Source organism: Sturnus vulgaris, chromosome 3 (assembly GCF_052056855.1).
Source record: "Sturnus vulgaris isolate bStuVul1 chromosome 3, bStuVul1.hap1, whole genome shotgun sequence".
Classification (NCBI taxonomy): domain Eukaryota; kingdom Metazoa; phylum Chordata; class Aves; order Passeriformes; family Sturnidae; genus Sturnus; species Sturnus vulgaris.
Window position 1 is genome coordinate 81,591,164 of NC_142245.1, and position 13,551 is coordinate 81,604,714.

The 13,551-nt window shown below is 38.3% G+C and overlaps 1 protein-coding gene across 7 annotated transcripts in view; it reads right to left on the bottom strand.

Annotated features, from left to right (window-relative positions):
* Window positions 1–13,230, bottom strand: part of DOP1A (DOP1 leucine zipper like protein A) — a 60,884-nt gene extending 47,654 nt beyond the window's left edge. For all 7 annotated transcript variants that reach the window (XR_015802617.1, XM_088162094.1, XM_088162091.1 and 4 more), the window contains exons 1-3: window positions 13,160–13,230; window positions 2,207–2,398; window positions 905–1,086 (exon numbers count right to left, since the gene is read on the bottom strand). Coding sequence is in view for 6 of the 7 variants with exons in the window: in XM_088162094.1 (XP_088018220.1) it covers window positions 905–1,086; window positions 2,207–2,344 (320 nt within the window). In the remaining variant the exon portion in view is untranslated. The remainder of the gene's footprint in view (window positions 1–904; window positions 1,087–2,206; window positions 2,399–13,159) is intronic.
* Window positions 13,231–13,551: the final 321 nt, after the last annotated feature.

The following is a 13,551-nucleotide window of genomic DNA, read 5'->3' on the forward strand; positions in this document are numbered from 1 at the left end:
ATCACTGTACAAGCAAAAAATGTGAGCTATGAGTTCAGAAGTGACTTTTAAAACATGTGGAAATAGAGAACTGAAACACTACCCCCCAATGTAATTATATATAAACATCGTGACAATGCAAGACAGAAGAGCTGATGTTAAGGCATACAATTTTTTCCAAGCATTAAGGCACACCTTTTCTACCTTAACAGAATTCTAGTTTATCCTGCTATTTCTCAAACCAGTGAAATTTTAATCTCTAGGGACAAGTAAAGATTAAGAATCAAGCGTGACAGTGTGCACACACCCCTCTATTCATTATATAACAAATAAATAACTCAGTGTCTTGCCCAACCCACCCAATCAAAACTGCACACCTTGCAATGGAGGTTTAGAAACCATATATGCTGACTAAACTTAACTTTTCAGGGCTATCCTTCCTTTCCATTATCATCAGTTCCAGAGACTGAGAGAAAGTCTGTACTTGCTCCCCATGCTAACAAAACAAAACCCTTCTGTTTTGTTAATTTGATGATAAAGTTTCTTGCAACAAACTACACCCAGATTCTTTCCCAAAAACACTTAAAATAGGAAAATGTACTGTTAATACAATGAGGTGTTAACATTTCAATTACTATACATATTGTAAATATAGGCAGAAAATTTTATTTCAATGAAAAAATAATAAATTCCAGGTTTTCTTGCACTAAAATCAGTTCTTAACAAAACCTTAGGTGATCTGCTTATCTTCCATTATATAATACTTAGAAGAAAAGTATTAGATAAGCACCAATAATATGAAGGAAATAAATTGGTTCTTGATTGATTTTTGCTATGTAACAAAGTAATACTGCAAATATAAAATGCAGGAAAACAAAAGGATCTTGACTATGCATTTGAAACGGAGTTGTTTAAAATATTGTACCTGTAGAGGAACAGATCTTTGGCCAAACGCTTGGGTCCAATGATTTTAAAAATGATCTCATATGTTTCAAGTGCCTTCCGATGAACCCCTCCTGGCAGAGCTGGATGCAGACATTGTGCCAAGCGCTTGCCTATTGTCAGCTTTTTGGGTACTACCTGGTACTTGGCGTTGTTCTGTAGCACCTGGTAAATCAGCACATGAAGAAAAAGAGGACAAAAGAGGTTAAACATCAAAGGCACATTTTATAAAGGAGTGCCTGGACATATTCAGTAAGTCACCACACAAACCTAGGTTACAAGAAAAAAAACCCAAGGCCATTAAAGTCTACTGTGGAGCGTTTTCTTTGCAATGCTTTTCACTTGTACACTCGTTATAGGTGAAATTGCCAAGACATTTAAAACTTCACTTGTAATGGGCTTCTTGCCTACAGCTTGTCCATTTGTCATTTACTCATCCATTTGAGGACAAAAATTGCTATTTCCATTTGATAAAATCCATTAGCACTAGCTCAAAGAAGACTATTAAACTGTGGGTCATGAGTCCGGGACAGCTTTAAGAGAATGCAGTAGAGTGAGGTTACACACAAAACTTCACTGCTGTCTGAAACTTTGTGATCACTTCAGGACTGGAAAACAGAAATGCATTTACATTTTTTGATTTTTTTCCCCATATCATAGCCTTCACATTGCAAAAACATGCAGCAAGAACTGCTACAATTAAAAAAAAAAAACCCAGAGTTTATACAAAATAATGAAGCCAATTCCAACTAGAGTGTCATTTTCCTGAAAGAGGCTGCCTAGAAGCACATACAACTGACTAAAACAAGATTATGGATATCAAGATCTGTATTCATTTGTAAACTACTATTAAAGATTACAATGATATTGCCCATTAAACTTAATTGTTAAAATGAACCAGAACGATAATATTGTCTGGTCCATGAATGATCTGAGCCTCGTTTCAGCACCCATGCTTCATGAAACAACTGCTGATATTTATATCAGTTACTATTTTTCACATTATTTCTATAGCATTGAATGATATTAGAAGTAAATATTACTAATAAAAGAGATGTTGCATTTATTTCCACTAGAAATGTAAACAACTTCTTGTAGTTAGGGCTCAGCTCTAGGTCTCAGAAAGGTGTTTGATTTGTTTGCTCCTTGCCCACACCCAACATTTAGCTCAGACTGCTGAAATATTTGCAAGAGTATTAGATGGCTGGAACCTTGTACTTCTGTATTGTTACACCAGTACCTTTTGCAATTCCTGAATCTTTCTAAGAGCACTTGCCAGGCATACCTTGTTTAGTTTCCCAAGTGCTGATATTAAATCTGCCCATTCACTGGAATATTCAAAGTTCTTCAGTGCTTTGTCAACAGCTGCTACATAGTTTCTGTACTTGGAATCAGTCAGTAACTCCAGCTCCTCCGTGTTCATCCTCCCACAGTGTCCCCACTAGAGACCAGCTTGCAATTCATGTACAGACATTACCTATTCAAAATATGAAAGGAAAAAGCCCTGAAACCATTGTTCCCAAGACATATTGTTAAAATATGAATAAAAAGCACTACATTTTCCTCAAAGATATTAAAAAAGAATCTGAAATCAGGTTACAATAAACCATTAAAAAGCTAAATTATTGCAAACAAACATTAACAAATATTTAGCACATGTCCAACATCAAGTCCTATTAAAAAACCCAAATAAATAATAAAAATCACATCACAAGCCAAACAAAAATCCCTAGAAAATTAAGGCACTATCTCCCAAAAAGCACTGCTTGTTCTAAACAATGCAACAGTGATTTTTTTGTTTTCTTTTTAACATCCTCTGGGTCCATCACCAGAAACCACCACCTTTCAACAAACCAGCCTTTCTGCAAACAGAAGACACCAATCTTTCTGAATCACTTCCAAGCAGAAGACAAAACTGAAGGATACATACAATAGTTACACACTATTCAAGAGGACTTCTGTGCATCAACACTTCCTTTTACAAGACATGCTATTCCAATCCAGTGATGCAACTCTGTTTTTATATTATTGTCATCCAGGCACAACAAAACGACATGTTTACCAGTGTTCTGTAATCACAGGCTTTTGCAATTTACCAAATGTATTTTTATCATGTGGCAGTCTACATCAAGTAATTAAGATATTCTAGTTCCAGAACACTACTCTGTACTTTTATAGGTCATAGACTACTTTTTTTTTTATAACAGAGGTTCAATAACCTTCTAAAAGAAATGAGTTTTTAAGGCTACTTTCACCCCAAGCAAATACAACTCAACGAGAAATGCTATTGTAGCCCATCTGTGAAAAAGGTAGATTTGGTGCCCCTTTTGATAATGAGGGTATTATTGGGGGAGACCTTTTGGGACCTCTTTTGTACTTGGCTTTAGAAGAGACTACACATTCAGCAGATGCTGTTCTCTTCTGCCTCAATTAAAGGAAAATGAGAAGAAAATTGTGTGCAGAATCAAAAGAAGTGCAGGCTGAAGCATGACTGAAAAAAAACCAAAAAAAACCATGGAGCAGGTATAAAGAAGTAGAATTCATCAGACTATCTTCCAGGTATGATACGTTACAAGAACAGAGAAAAATAAGAAAATGGCAGATAAAATGAAAAGAGCTGGATAGGAGGAGTGAATAAAAAGGCCAAAAATTACAAGGTTTCTGCACTCTTGATTCTGATGGCAGAGTAATAATGACAAATTGTCGCCAAGACAGAACAGAAATGCAAACCATTATTTAAAAAACATTTTGAGTATCAAATTGATAGATTTTGCAATATCTCACTGGCATAAAGCACTTAGATACCACTCTTAATTTTTAAAAAAACCCCTTTCATGTGGTTTCATTTTATAATAACCATTTTTGGATCAAATCCCAAAAAAGATCAGGTTTGTTCTGGAAAACCTGTAAAATGCCAACAGATTTCTCAAAGAGACAGTTGCACAACCACCAAAGTCAGATCTCCAAAAGTAAAAAAAATTAACACTGAAAAAAGAAGAAAGACCCAACATCTAAAGCAACATAATTTCAATTTTTCCAGGCACAATGGGTGGAGAAAGAACTCGGCAGAGTATATAATTTTTTTTGAGTGAAGAATGCATCAGAATCCTTTTAGTCCAGTTAAAGCATAAATGCAACCACATATGGCTGAGTGGAAGACAAGGCTCTATCTTCCTCATGTGCTTGAAAGACCTGAGAGCCAAGAGTTGTCTGATAAAGGATTATCAAAGGTTAAACAAACCACGTAGAGCACAGGGTTAAACAGGTAGCTTTTCTTCACACTTAAAAACTAATCAGAACAATCCCTCAATTTAAAAAACAAAATACATTAACATCTTTAACTGAATAACTATGCTTTTAGACAAGCCTACCATACACTGGCTGTGCAAATTTAATCCTTATGAAGTTTCATACATAGAAAAATGAGACCATAACTGTAGAGTAGTAAGAAAACAGAATATATTTTTTCTTCAATCTTCAAAAAAGTGGGCTTTTTTTCAAAACTAATATATGCAAATAATTTCTTGCATACTTTTTCCCCACAATGAAATCTCAGTTTTAGACAAATCATGAGTAGCTGTAATAAGTGAGGCACACAGAGAGGATACTACGTAAATGTTATGTATTATTTTTATAAACCTTGGACTACTTGTATTCTACAGTCACTAAAATTACAGGAATGCCAATTGTTATGAGTTCTCATACATAAAAATAAACTTGAATACCATGGTTTTCTTTTTCTTAGTCTGAAGATATTCCACAATGTAGTTTTTAATATTTTCATGTTTCTATAATGTATTCTCATCAATACTTTCCTGTTCTCTTCATCTGTAATAAAAATGCAGATTTAAAGACATTTGCTTTTACAGCTGATATTTCAATACAATGTAAAGCTTGGTAGTGTCAATTTCCTCCTAAGGATCACACCCTTATTCTTCCATGGTTTACTACTTTGAAAAAATGAAATAAATAATCAAATTTGATAGATCAAAAAAAAGTATTGAAAAATAGCATTTTCTGCTACACCATCAGACAGTCCACAGAATAAAGGACTTATCTTGTCATTACACACCACTATTTGGCATGAGGGCCAAATTTCCTCAGAATGTTCTTGATTTGTTTCTCTTTTTAAACAAAAGTATGAAGAGCACTATCCTTTGGGGTATGTTTTTTCCCTTTTTGTATACCAGATGAGATAAGCTGAGCTTCTCAGATTGAAGGCTAAGCCACTCTTACGAGTCTGACATAGGCAATCACTGACCTGTTAGATGGCCATGACTTTTTAAATGGACGTCAAAAAGCAAATATGCTTTCTGTCCCAGCAAAAAGCTTATCAATGAGGAAGGAACTAGTGCATCATGTGCTCCCAGAGCAGCCTTCAGTTCCCTCCACTGATGAGGTGGTATTGGTTTTCCTCCAACTCATGTTAATACAATACTGCTTCACCTGTTTCCACAGCAAGTGCTTATTCTTCACATCTTTTGTATCTAAGCACCTTCTGTCTCACCTCAACACAAACTATTCACCTGTTTAAGAAGCTCTAAATGTTTTTCAGTGAAGCCAAAGGAATGTGAAGAGCAACAGCAGCTTCATCAAATCAATTCCATAAATGCAGCTTTTTTCTAGATTCTGTTTTAATCACAAGGTTATAAGACTTGATTCATAAGCTCTCCCTTACCTATTTTACCCCAAAACTCCTCTTCAGGTTTGATTTGCTACTATTCCAATCTCTTTTTTTTATTCATCAGATAATTGCTCTATTTGTGTGCTTCACATCAATCTGCAATACAGGTCCAGTGGCTGATTATGGAGCAGAAATCTGCATACATCAAGTCACTTCAAGAAATCTCAAGACTTGTTCCAAGTACTGCAAGAATCTGAGCTCACAAGCTTGCTCCTTTGAACTCCTCAGGGTTTATCCTCTGCAATGCAATATTCCAGGGCATTTTTCAAATTGTGTACCGTTTCATGGGTGGTTATGGGATGCACAGTAAACAATTAAAAAGCAGATGAAGACAAATTCTAATTTCACTGTAGTTCTATTGCTTTTTAAGCTGTGTATAGTGCCCACATTTTAAGCCAGCAACTGCAGAAAAACATTTGTATTTAAATAGACTCAATACAAACACAGATTTCAATACATGGAAAACAGAAGCCTCGTCATTTGGTAATTTATTATGCTTTGCTTCCCCTCAGAAGCATTTAACAACATGAATAGCAAAATAAGTCCTGCAAATCCCACAGCAGACTCTACAGATAAAATTCAAATATGGAAAATACATACATTCTTTTATAACCACAGATAAAGATTTTCCAATTACAGCCAATTACTCTGTTTCTAGATTGACTTTCCACAGTCTCAGAATTTTTCAAACCGGAATCTCTAACATCTTCTGAGGAATAAGAACCATTTGAAGTTGTTATTTTAGCCAGCTGCTATTCAGTAGAATAATGAAAGAAGAATTTCCCCTATACTACACAAACAAACAAAACAAAAGAACCCCACCTAGCAGTATTATTAACTGTAACTAGCGATTATGCCATTAGTATCCTGCAACAGTCTACAACACTTCGTAAGATTTATTATTGTGATTAATAACTTCTCAGTACACTTTTCTACCTAGTCATATTCACAAATGGACGCAGCACATTATATTTTTCCACAGAAAAAACAGCTCTGCTTTAGGTATTCAAATTTCTCTCACAACAAAATCAAATCAGATCTGTATAATAATCTGTGCATTACTCATACTGGCAATTTCTAAATCAACACAAGATGTTTTCATGAGAGTTATTCTCAGATCGAAAAAAAAGCCCTAAATGCAAGAAAACCTATGGCTTGTACTACAGAGGTTAGCTCAGATACCCAGCTGGATGTCCATCCTCCTTACTTATGAAGCTACTGAATAAGTTGATTCATTATCACATAAAAATCAAACTGTCAGTAAAAACAATCTGAGTAAACTTTTCCTTCTTTTGCATGTTCTTTACAGAAAAAAAAACTGGAATAAAACTAAGTCTATCACTGAGCAAAGTCTGATGCAAGTACCTAAGGTATGTAAAATGTTTTTTCTGCTATTTCTGTCATATGGTCTTCCAAAGGGTGGCTTACATCAGACAGGAGTTCATAAAGAGGAACAGGGAACAAGCTTAAAAATTCATAAGGAACTTACAGAAAGCATTCTAAGGATTCAACTGCTCTGGTTACTATATAAATTTATAATTATAAACAAACCTTAAACGAATATGCTTAGAGCATAATTTTTCTGAAATAAAAAAAAAAATAAATAAAATCTATGTCAGTCTGTCATAAGGGAGAAGAAAGTGACCAAAGACTTCTCACTCACATTGACAAATACATGTTTCTTCTAAATGCTTCTTAAAAACTGAGTTTAAGGTGATATTTTAACCCTTCTACTCAATTCTAATTTATTGCACCTTCTTAATATCTAACAGGTGAACTGCAAAACAGTTTCATACACTGGACTGAAATTTTGATTTTGACTCCAGACCCACCAACAGAAAACTACTGATTCCTTTTCTTTCAGCCCTTAAGCACTACTGCCTGCATACTGCTCAGGACTATCTTAGTGTTTCTGTCAAAGCATAACAGACATCATCTTTTCTAGAGCTAGGTACTTTTCCACTTCATGAATGCCAGAATCTTACATTGGAGGATCTACTTTTAAAGTGTTGTTCTTCATGAGATCAAATCAAATACTCAGATTTCACAGATCTGAACTTACATCAGTCAGTAAATGAAAGATGATGATTTGCATATTTCTTAAAACTCAGGTCAACCATTAACTAAAATATTTTCTTCTTACTAAAATAACATTTCCCCATTTTTCCTTTCTTACAACAAACGATTCCTGAATTCTCTATGTAACAAATTACAGCTCAATCAGTGATCATTTTACATCCAAAAATCAACAAAGCTCCAGATAGCCTTGCTTCTTATTCTAAATTATGCAAAACATCTAACACATCTTACTAAAAAACAGATGGTAATTTAAGTCAGAATAACACAACATAGAGAAAAATGGGAAAATGCTTCTTTGAAATTGTGGCTATCCTTCAACACTTACTTTCAAGTACTTTTTTTGTCTCCTTTTCCCCTTTGTTGATCAGTGTATTTGAATAACCAATATTTCAGTCTAAATCTAGAACTGGTCACTATTTCCCTCATATTCAATTACATATTTGAAGGAAAAAAAAAAAAAAGTCCTAGAATTTACCACGCACTCAATTTGACATGGGTTCAGAGTGTTGCCTCCTTAAATTTTGTTTAATCTCCGCTCACAGAGTTACCATCATTCCACAGAAACCTTAAATTTTGGCAGCAATGCATCCATCAAAGAAATAGAAACCACTTGATCAAAGACATTTTAAAAATAAGAATTTCATTCTCACAGCTGGCATCTGAACAATACCAAATATTTAAGAAGTTTTTCAAAAATCATAGAATGTTTTGAATTAGAAGGGACCTTAAAGTGCATCTAATTCCAACTCCTCTGCCATGAGCAGGGACACTTTCCACTAGAATATGAAATATAATTTCCTGGAGTCACCAGTCACTTTCACAATGCTGAGCCAAACAGAAACAAAATCCTTACTCTGAAGTTATGTGTAACATTGTATATAGTGCTCTGTATAACTACTATATAACTACTGCTCCCTGGACCAAAAGAACTGTTGCCATGTCCAAAAAAAAAAAAAAAAAAAAGGTTGGCTTGCTCCCTGAGCTGGTAGGGCCTTTTTCAGCTATCCACAATCAAACCTACAATATCATACAGTGTCAGTTCTCACCTTCATAAAGAGCTCCTGAGACTGAATATTAGCAATAAGGCTGTTTGGATTACTCTACACAGGATATGGAAGGTATTTACCTGACACAGCCACGTGCCAGGTAACCACAAGTTCAGTGGGTTGGAAAATACGCTATATCACAGGGAGGAGGAGAGTTCTGGCATGAGTGCAGCCGCACCCTCCCTGTGGCTCCTCTGCCACCTGTGAGCACCGGGAATTTTGTGCTTTCCCAGTTCCCAGCAGAACTGCCCAGCTCTCACACACCCACTGGGCCTGGGACCACTGCCCTCCCTCTTGAGTAGTGCTTGATAAGTACACAATGTCAAATAGTTACCTTCTCTCCAGCTGCCTGAGCACAGGAACAGGACAGGCTTCCTAAAATAAACTGAAACTTATTTCCACTTTCGTGTGTTTCACGAAAGGCCTCATGCCTTCAAATGAAAAGAACCCTCTCTGAAAAAGAATTGCTTTTTAACTAGCTAGCTTTTCTGTTCCAAGCATTTATTGAGAGGAGACTTACCTTGTGGTATTCTTTTTCTTTCTTGCATATTTTTTATTCTTGTCAAATTAGTAAGTCATATTAATATGTCATACATTTAAAATAAATAGATAAACAACAGCAAAAAAGCCATAGCAAACATAACAATGAAATCAACTCAAACCAGAATCACTTCATTTACAGCTATATTTGTACTTTACTTTGTTTTAAAGGAGAGTTTGCCAACTTCAGGATATTTTTCAGCTTAGTACACAAAAAAAAAAACAAAACCAAACTTAGATGAGATTCACTGTCTTACATTACACTAGCAGTACTCTGTACTGAGAAGCTTTGCTTCCAGGGTAATGTTGTGCCTTCACATTGAAGCTTCTCTTTAAATATTCTGATACACAGTTTAACACAGAATCTACCAGATTAAAAACAAAAAAGTGGTAGCCAGGCAATTTATTCATTTATTCTTTGCTCACAATAGCCTTGCACTTATCCATACCCATTGTTCTAATATGTAGCTTCAGGTGGGTTTAACATTCTGTCTCCAAACGATCCTGATAGGTCTTTTCACAAAGGCATGTCAGAAACTCTCATATCCTTATCCTTACCTTACTTGGATAACCTAATACAATGCATTTCGGCAAGACTTTGTTCACCTTCCTTTTTTATTATGCCCTGAGGTCTAAGGTAATAGTAATTCATTAATTTCAAAGGATTTCTATAACCTTATTCTGATTTTAATTCTAAAATAGTGTAATATGCCATCTCTGCATTATCCAGATTGTGGTTACATTTTACAATGCAACTGGTTTCCCATTTCCAGAGGTGGATTTCAAAGGAATTTGTAAAGTAGAATCCTTTTCTCACTATTCTGAAAACGGTGCCTGGACCAAAACCTGTTCATCCTCCTTAGACTCAGAAGTAAGCCAGAAAAGACCAAGGTTAAATTTCCTACAATTTCTGCAAAGTAAAAAACAAGCTCAGTAAAGCACCATTGCTTGACTTCTAACTGTGTTTTAATGCTTACACTGAACTACAAGTTTCTGATAAAAATAGGAATGTGTTGACTTGTAAAACTATTTACTGATTCTCCTTGGCGCTTTCTTTTCATTTCTTGTTTCAGTTATTAGGAGAAAATGGTTGATCCTGCAGTGCTTCTTCTCCCAGGCCTCTCAGAGGGAAACATATCACTCACTGTTTCTATTTATCATTCAGCTTCTTTTCAGCTACAAGTCAAAGCAACATGGTTATTAATCTGGAACACAATTTATGTGCATACAGAAAAATTACTTCTATTTTTCTATTTCATGCTTTAGCAGATATTTAGTGTAGCCTCTTTTCTACCTCTTATTTTTATCAATCATTTTCAAAACAGGATTTTTTAACAACATACTTCATATCTCTTTTTGGTTCTCTTCTACACACTGCAGATTTAACATAATACAGCTCCACCAAAGGAAAAAAAAAAAAAAAAAGAAAATCAGGAAAAAAGAGAAAAGAGTATCAATAAGCATTTTCAGCCAGCCAACCCAGAGCAAGCAGTCATTCCTGGCTAAACAAGGGGACGCTAAAGGTGGACAGCAGGAATGTGGCCAAGAGAACCAAACCAGCAATGAACACATAGAAGTGTCCTCCCTGTATTCAAACAGAAAACAGTGACAGGAGATTACAGGCTGAGCCCACTTATATCAGCGGAGTACAGTTCATTTTCTCCACAGCAGCTGGTACGGGTCTGTTTTAGATCTGTGCTAAACATGGCTGATAATATAGAGATATTTTTGTTATTGCTGGACAAGGTTACACAGAACCAAGGCCTTTTCTACTTTTTGTACTGCCATGCTGGCAAGCAGGCTGGAGGTGCATGGGAAGTTCAGAGGAGACAAGGCTGATACAGGTGACCCAAAATGGCCAAAGGGATATTCCAGACAACATGACATCATGCTTAGCATACAAAGAAGGAGGAAGGGGGGGACATTTGTAGTGATGGTGTTTGTCTTCCTCCCAAGCCACTGCTAGGTGTGATGGGGCCCTGCTCCCTTGGAGAGGGCTGAACACCTGCCTGCCCATGGGAAGGGGTAAATTCATTCCTTGTCTTGCTTTTCTTGTGTATCTGCCACTTTCCCTATTAAACTATCCTTATCCCAACCCATGAGTTTTCTTCCTATTATCTTTCTCAGCCTCTCCCTTGTCCCGCAAGTGCGGAAATGGGGCTTGGCTGCTGGCTAGGGTTGATCCACAGCACCACATTACTCACAAAGCCTGCTGTGTCTGCGACAAGCATTTCTAATGGTCTGCAATAGCACGCCAATAACTACACAGGAAAAGCACTGCCTCTGTTGTGAACAGAGCTATCCACTCAAATGCACAGCCACTCCAGTAATGGAAGATAGAAGATACTTTTTCTTTTCAAAATGCTGCTTAAATGTCTACTGTCACAGGTGCTACCAACAAGTTGGGAAAGCAAGACATTCAGTGAGCTAGAAATGCAGCCTTTCCCCATGTCATTTCCAGGCTGCATAGTTTCCAAAAGTGCCAATTCTCGTGCCAATGAAAACGAAACCACAAATTATGTTGTAAATATTCTGCCTGTAAACTGACATCCCCCTCATAACATTCACACATGCTATATTGAAAATTACTGTACATTTTGGATAATCACAATATTTAGCCATCAAACTATGAGAAAAAGGTCTACCATATTCCACCCTGTTTCTGAAAAAGTACTAACATTTAAAAAAAAAAAAACCAACAAAAAAAGCCCCACAAACAAAGAAAACCAATTTGATAGCCAGGCCTGTTTAAATATTTAACACAGGCCAAGCCTTGGCAGCAAAATGAAAAGACTAGGATCTTCAACATTATAATGTGGCTCTTTACTTCCTGCAAGTATCTAGCCTGTTATCCTTTAGATACAGTCTTCCCAACTTTTCATGCTCCTACAGCCAGAATTCAGGTATCAGTAACAGTCTGCTGTTAACCTGAGAACCATAACACTTTCACTATTACTGATACTGAAAGAAGATCCAGGAGTGAAAGGGTTCTTGCAATCAGCAACAAAAACAACGGTTGAGTCACCCAGAATAAGCTCTTTAAAACCTGCACATCATATCTAACATATTTTAGGTCACTTAAAGAGATAAATTGTTCAGGCTTCTCTGGTTATTGTCAGAGGTATAAAAACATTATTTCTTAAAACACTTAATACCAGAAGCTGTCATATATTTATGCTTTTCAAACTGGCATCATAAGATTTAAGGCCATCTCTGCATTAACAGATGAAATTTAACCCTGCACCACAGAACCCAGTGACAGACGCATGTCCCATGTATCCTTCTAAATACCACACGCAGTAACTCCACGAACCAGGAATCTCACCTAAAAGAGGCCCACAGACCCCTGGACGCTCAAGGTCAAAGCAGGACGACCCTGGCAGCCCAACGCCAAGCTCGTTCCCAGGCAGGCGGGAAGAGCTCCCTGGGGAAGCTCCACCACGAAGGGCGAAGCCAGGCCCCGCCAGCCGCTGCCGGAGTGCGGGCACGGGGAAAGGCTCCGCACCCCAAAACTCACCCGGGCGCGCTCCGCGCTGCGGAGGGACAGAGCCCGGAGAGGAGGGGTGGACAGATGCCACAGGTTAATTGATGCAGCGCAATTAACAGGCTATAACCGCTCTCCCCGGGCTCTTCAGCACCTGCTCCTCGCACACAGCCCAGTACAGCCCGGGTGTCGTCCGCCACGACGGGGCCGGAGGGGAGGGCAGAGCAAAGCAGAGCAGAGGGCCGGCTCGGCTCCAGGGGCGGACCCTCCCCAATACCGGCGCGGCGACGGGGGTGGAGGTAGGACAGGAGGAGGAGAAGGAGCAGCAGGAACAGCAGCCGCCGCCGGGTCGCGCTGCGTGCCCGCACCAGGATCCCGGGGAAGGAGCGCAGGGAGCAGCGTTACCTGAGCGACCCGAGCCGGAAGAGCCCGACCGCCACCAGCACCCCCGCGCCGCCCTGACAGCTCCCGGCGTGCCCCGCGCCGCGCCCGCCCCGCCCCGCCCGCCGCGAGCAGCCGCGCTGCGCCCCCTGGCGGCAGGCGTGCGCAGGTGCGCGGGCGCGCAGCGGGCTGTGTGCCGGTGCGGGTGGTTGTTATTCTGGCCTGATGCTTACTGAGTTCACCAAATACAGCGCAGGGAAAAATGGAGTGGGCGGTTCTTTAGAAAATTATACTGCAACACGTTGCCCAGAGAAGCTGTGGTTGCCCCATCCCTGGAAGTGTTCGAGGCCAGATTGGATGGGGCTCTGAGCAATCTGGTCTAGTAGTTGTCCCTGCTCACAGCAGGGGGGGTTGGA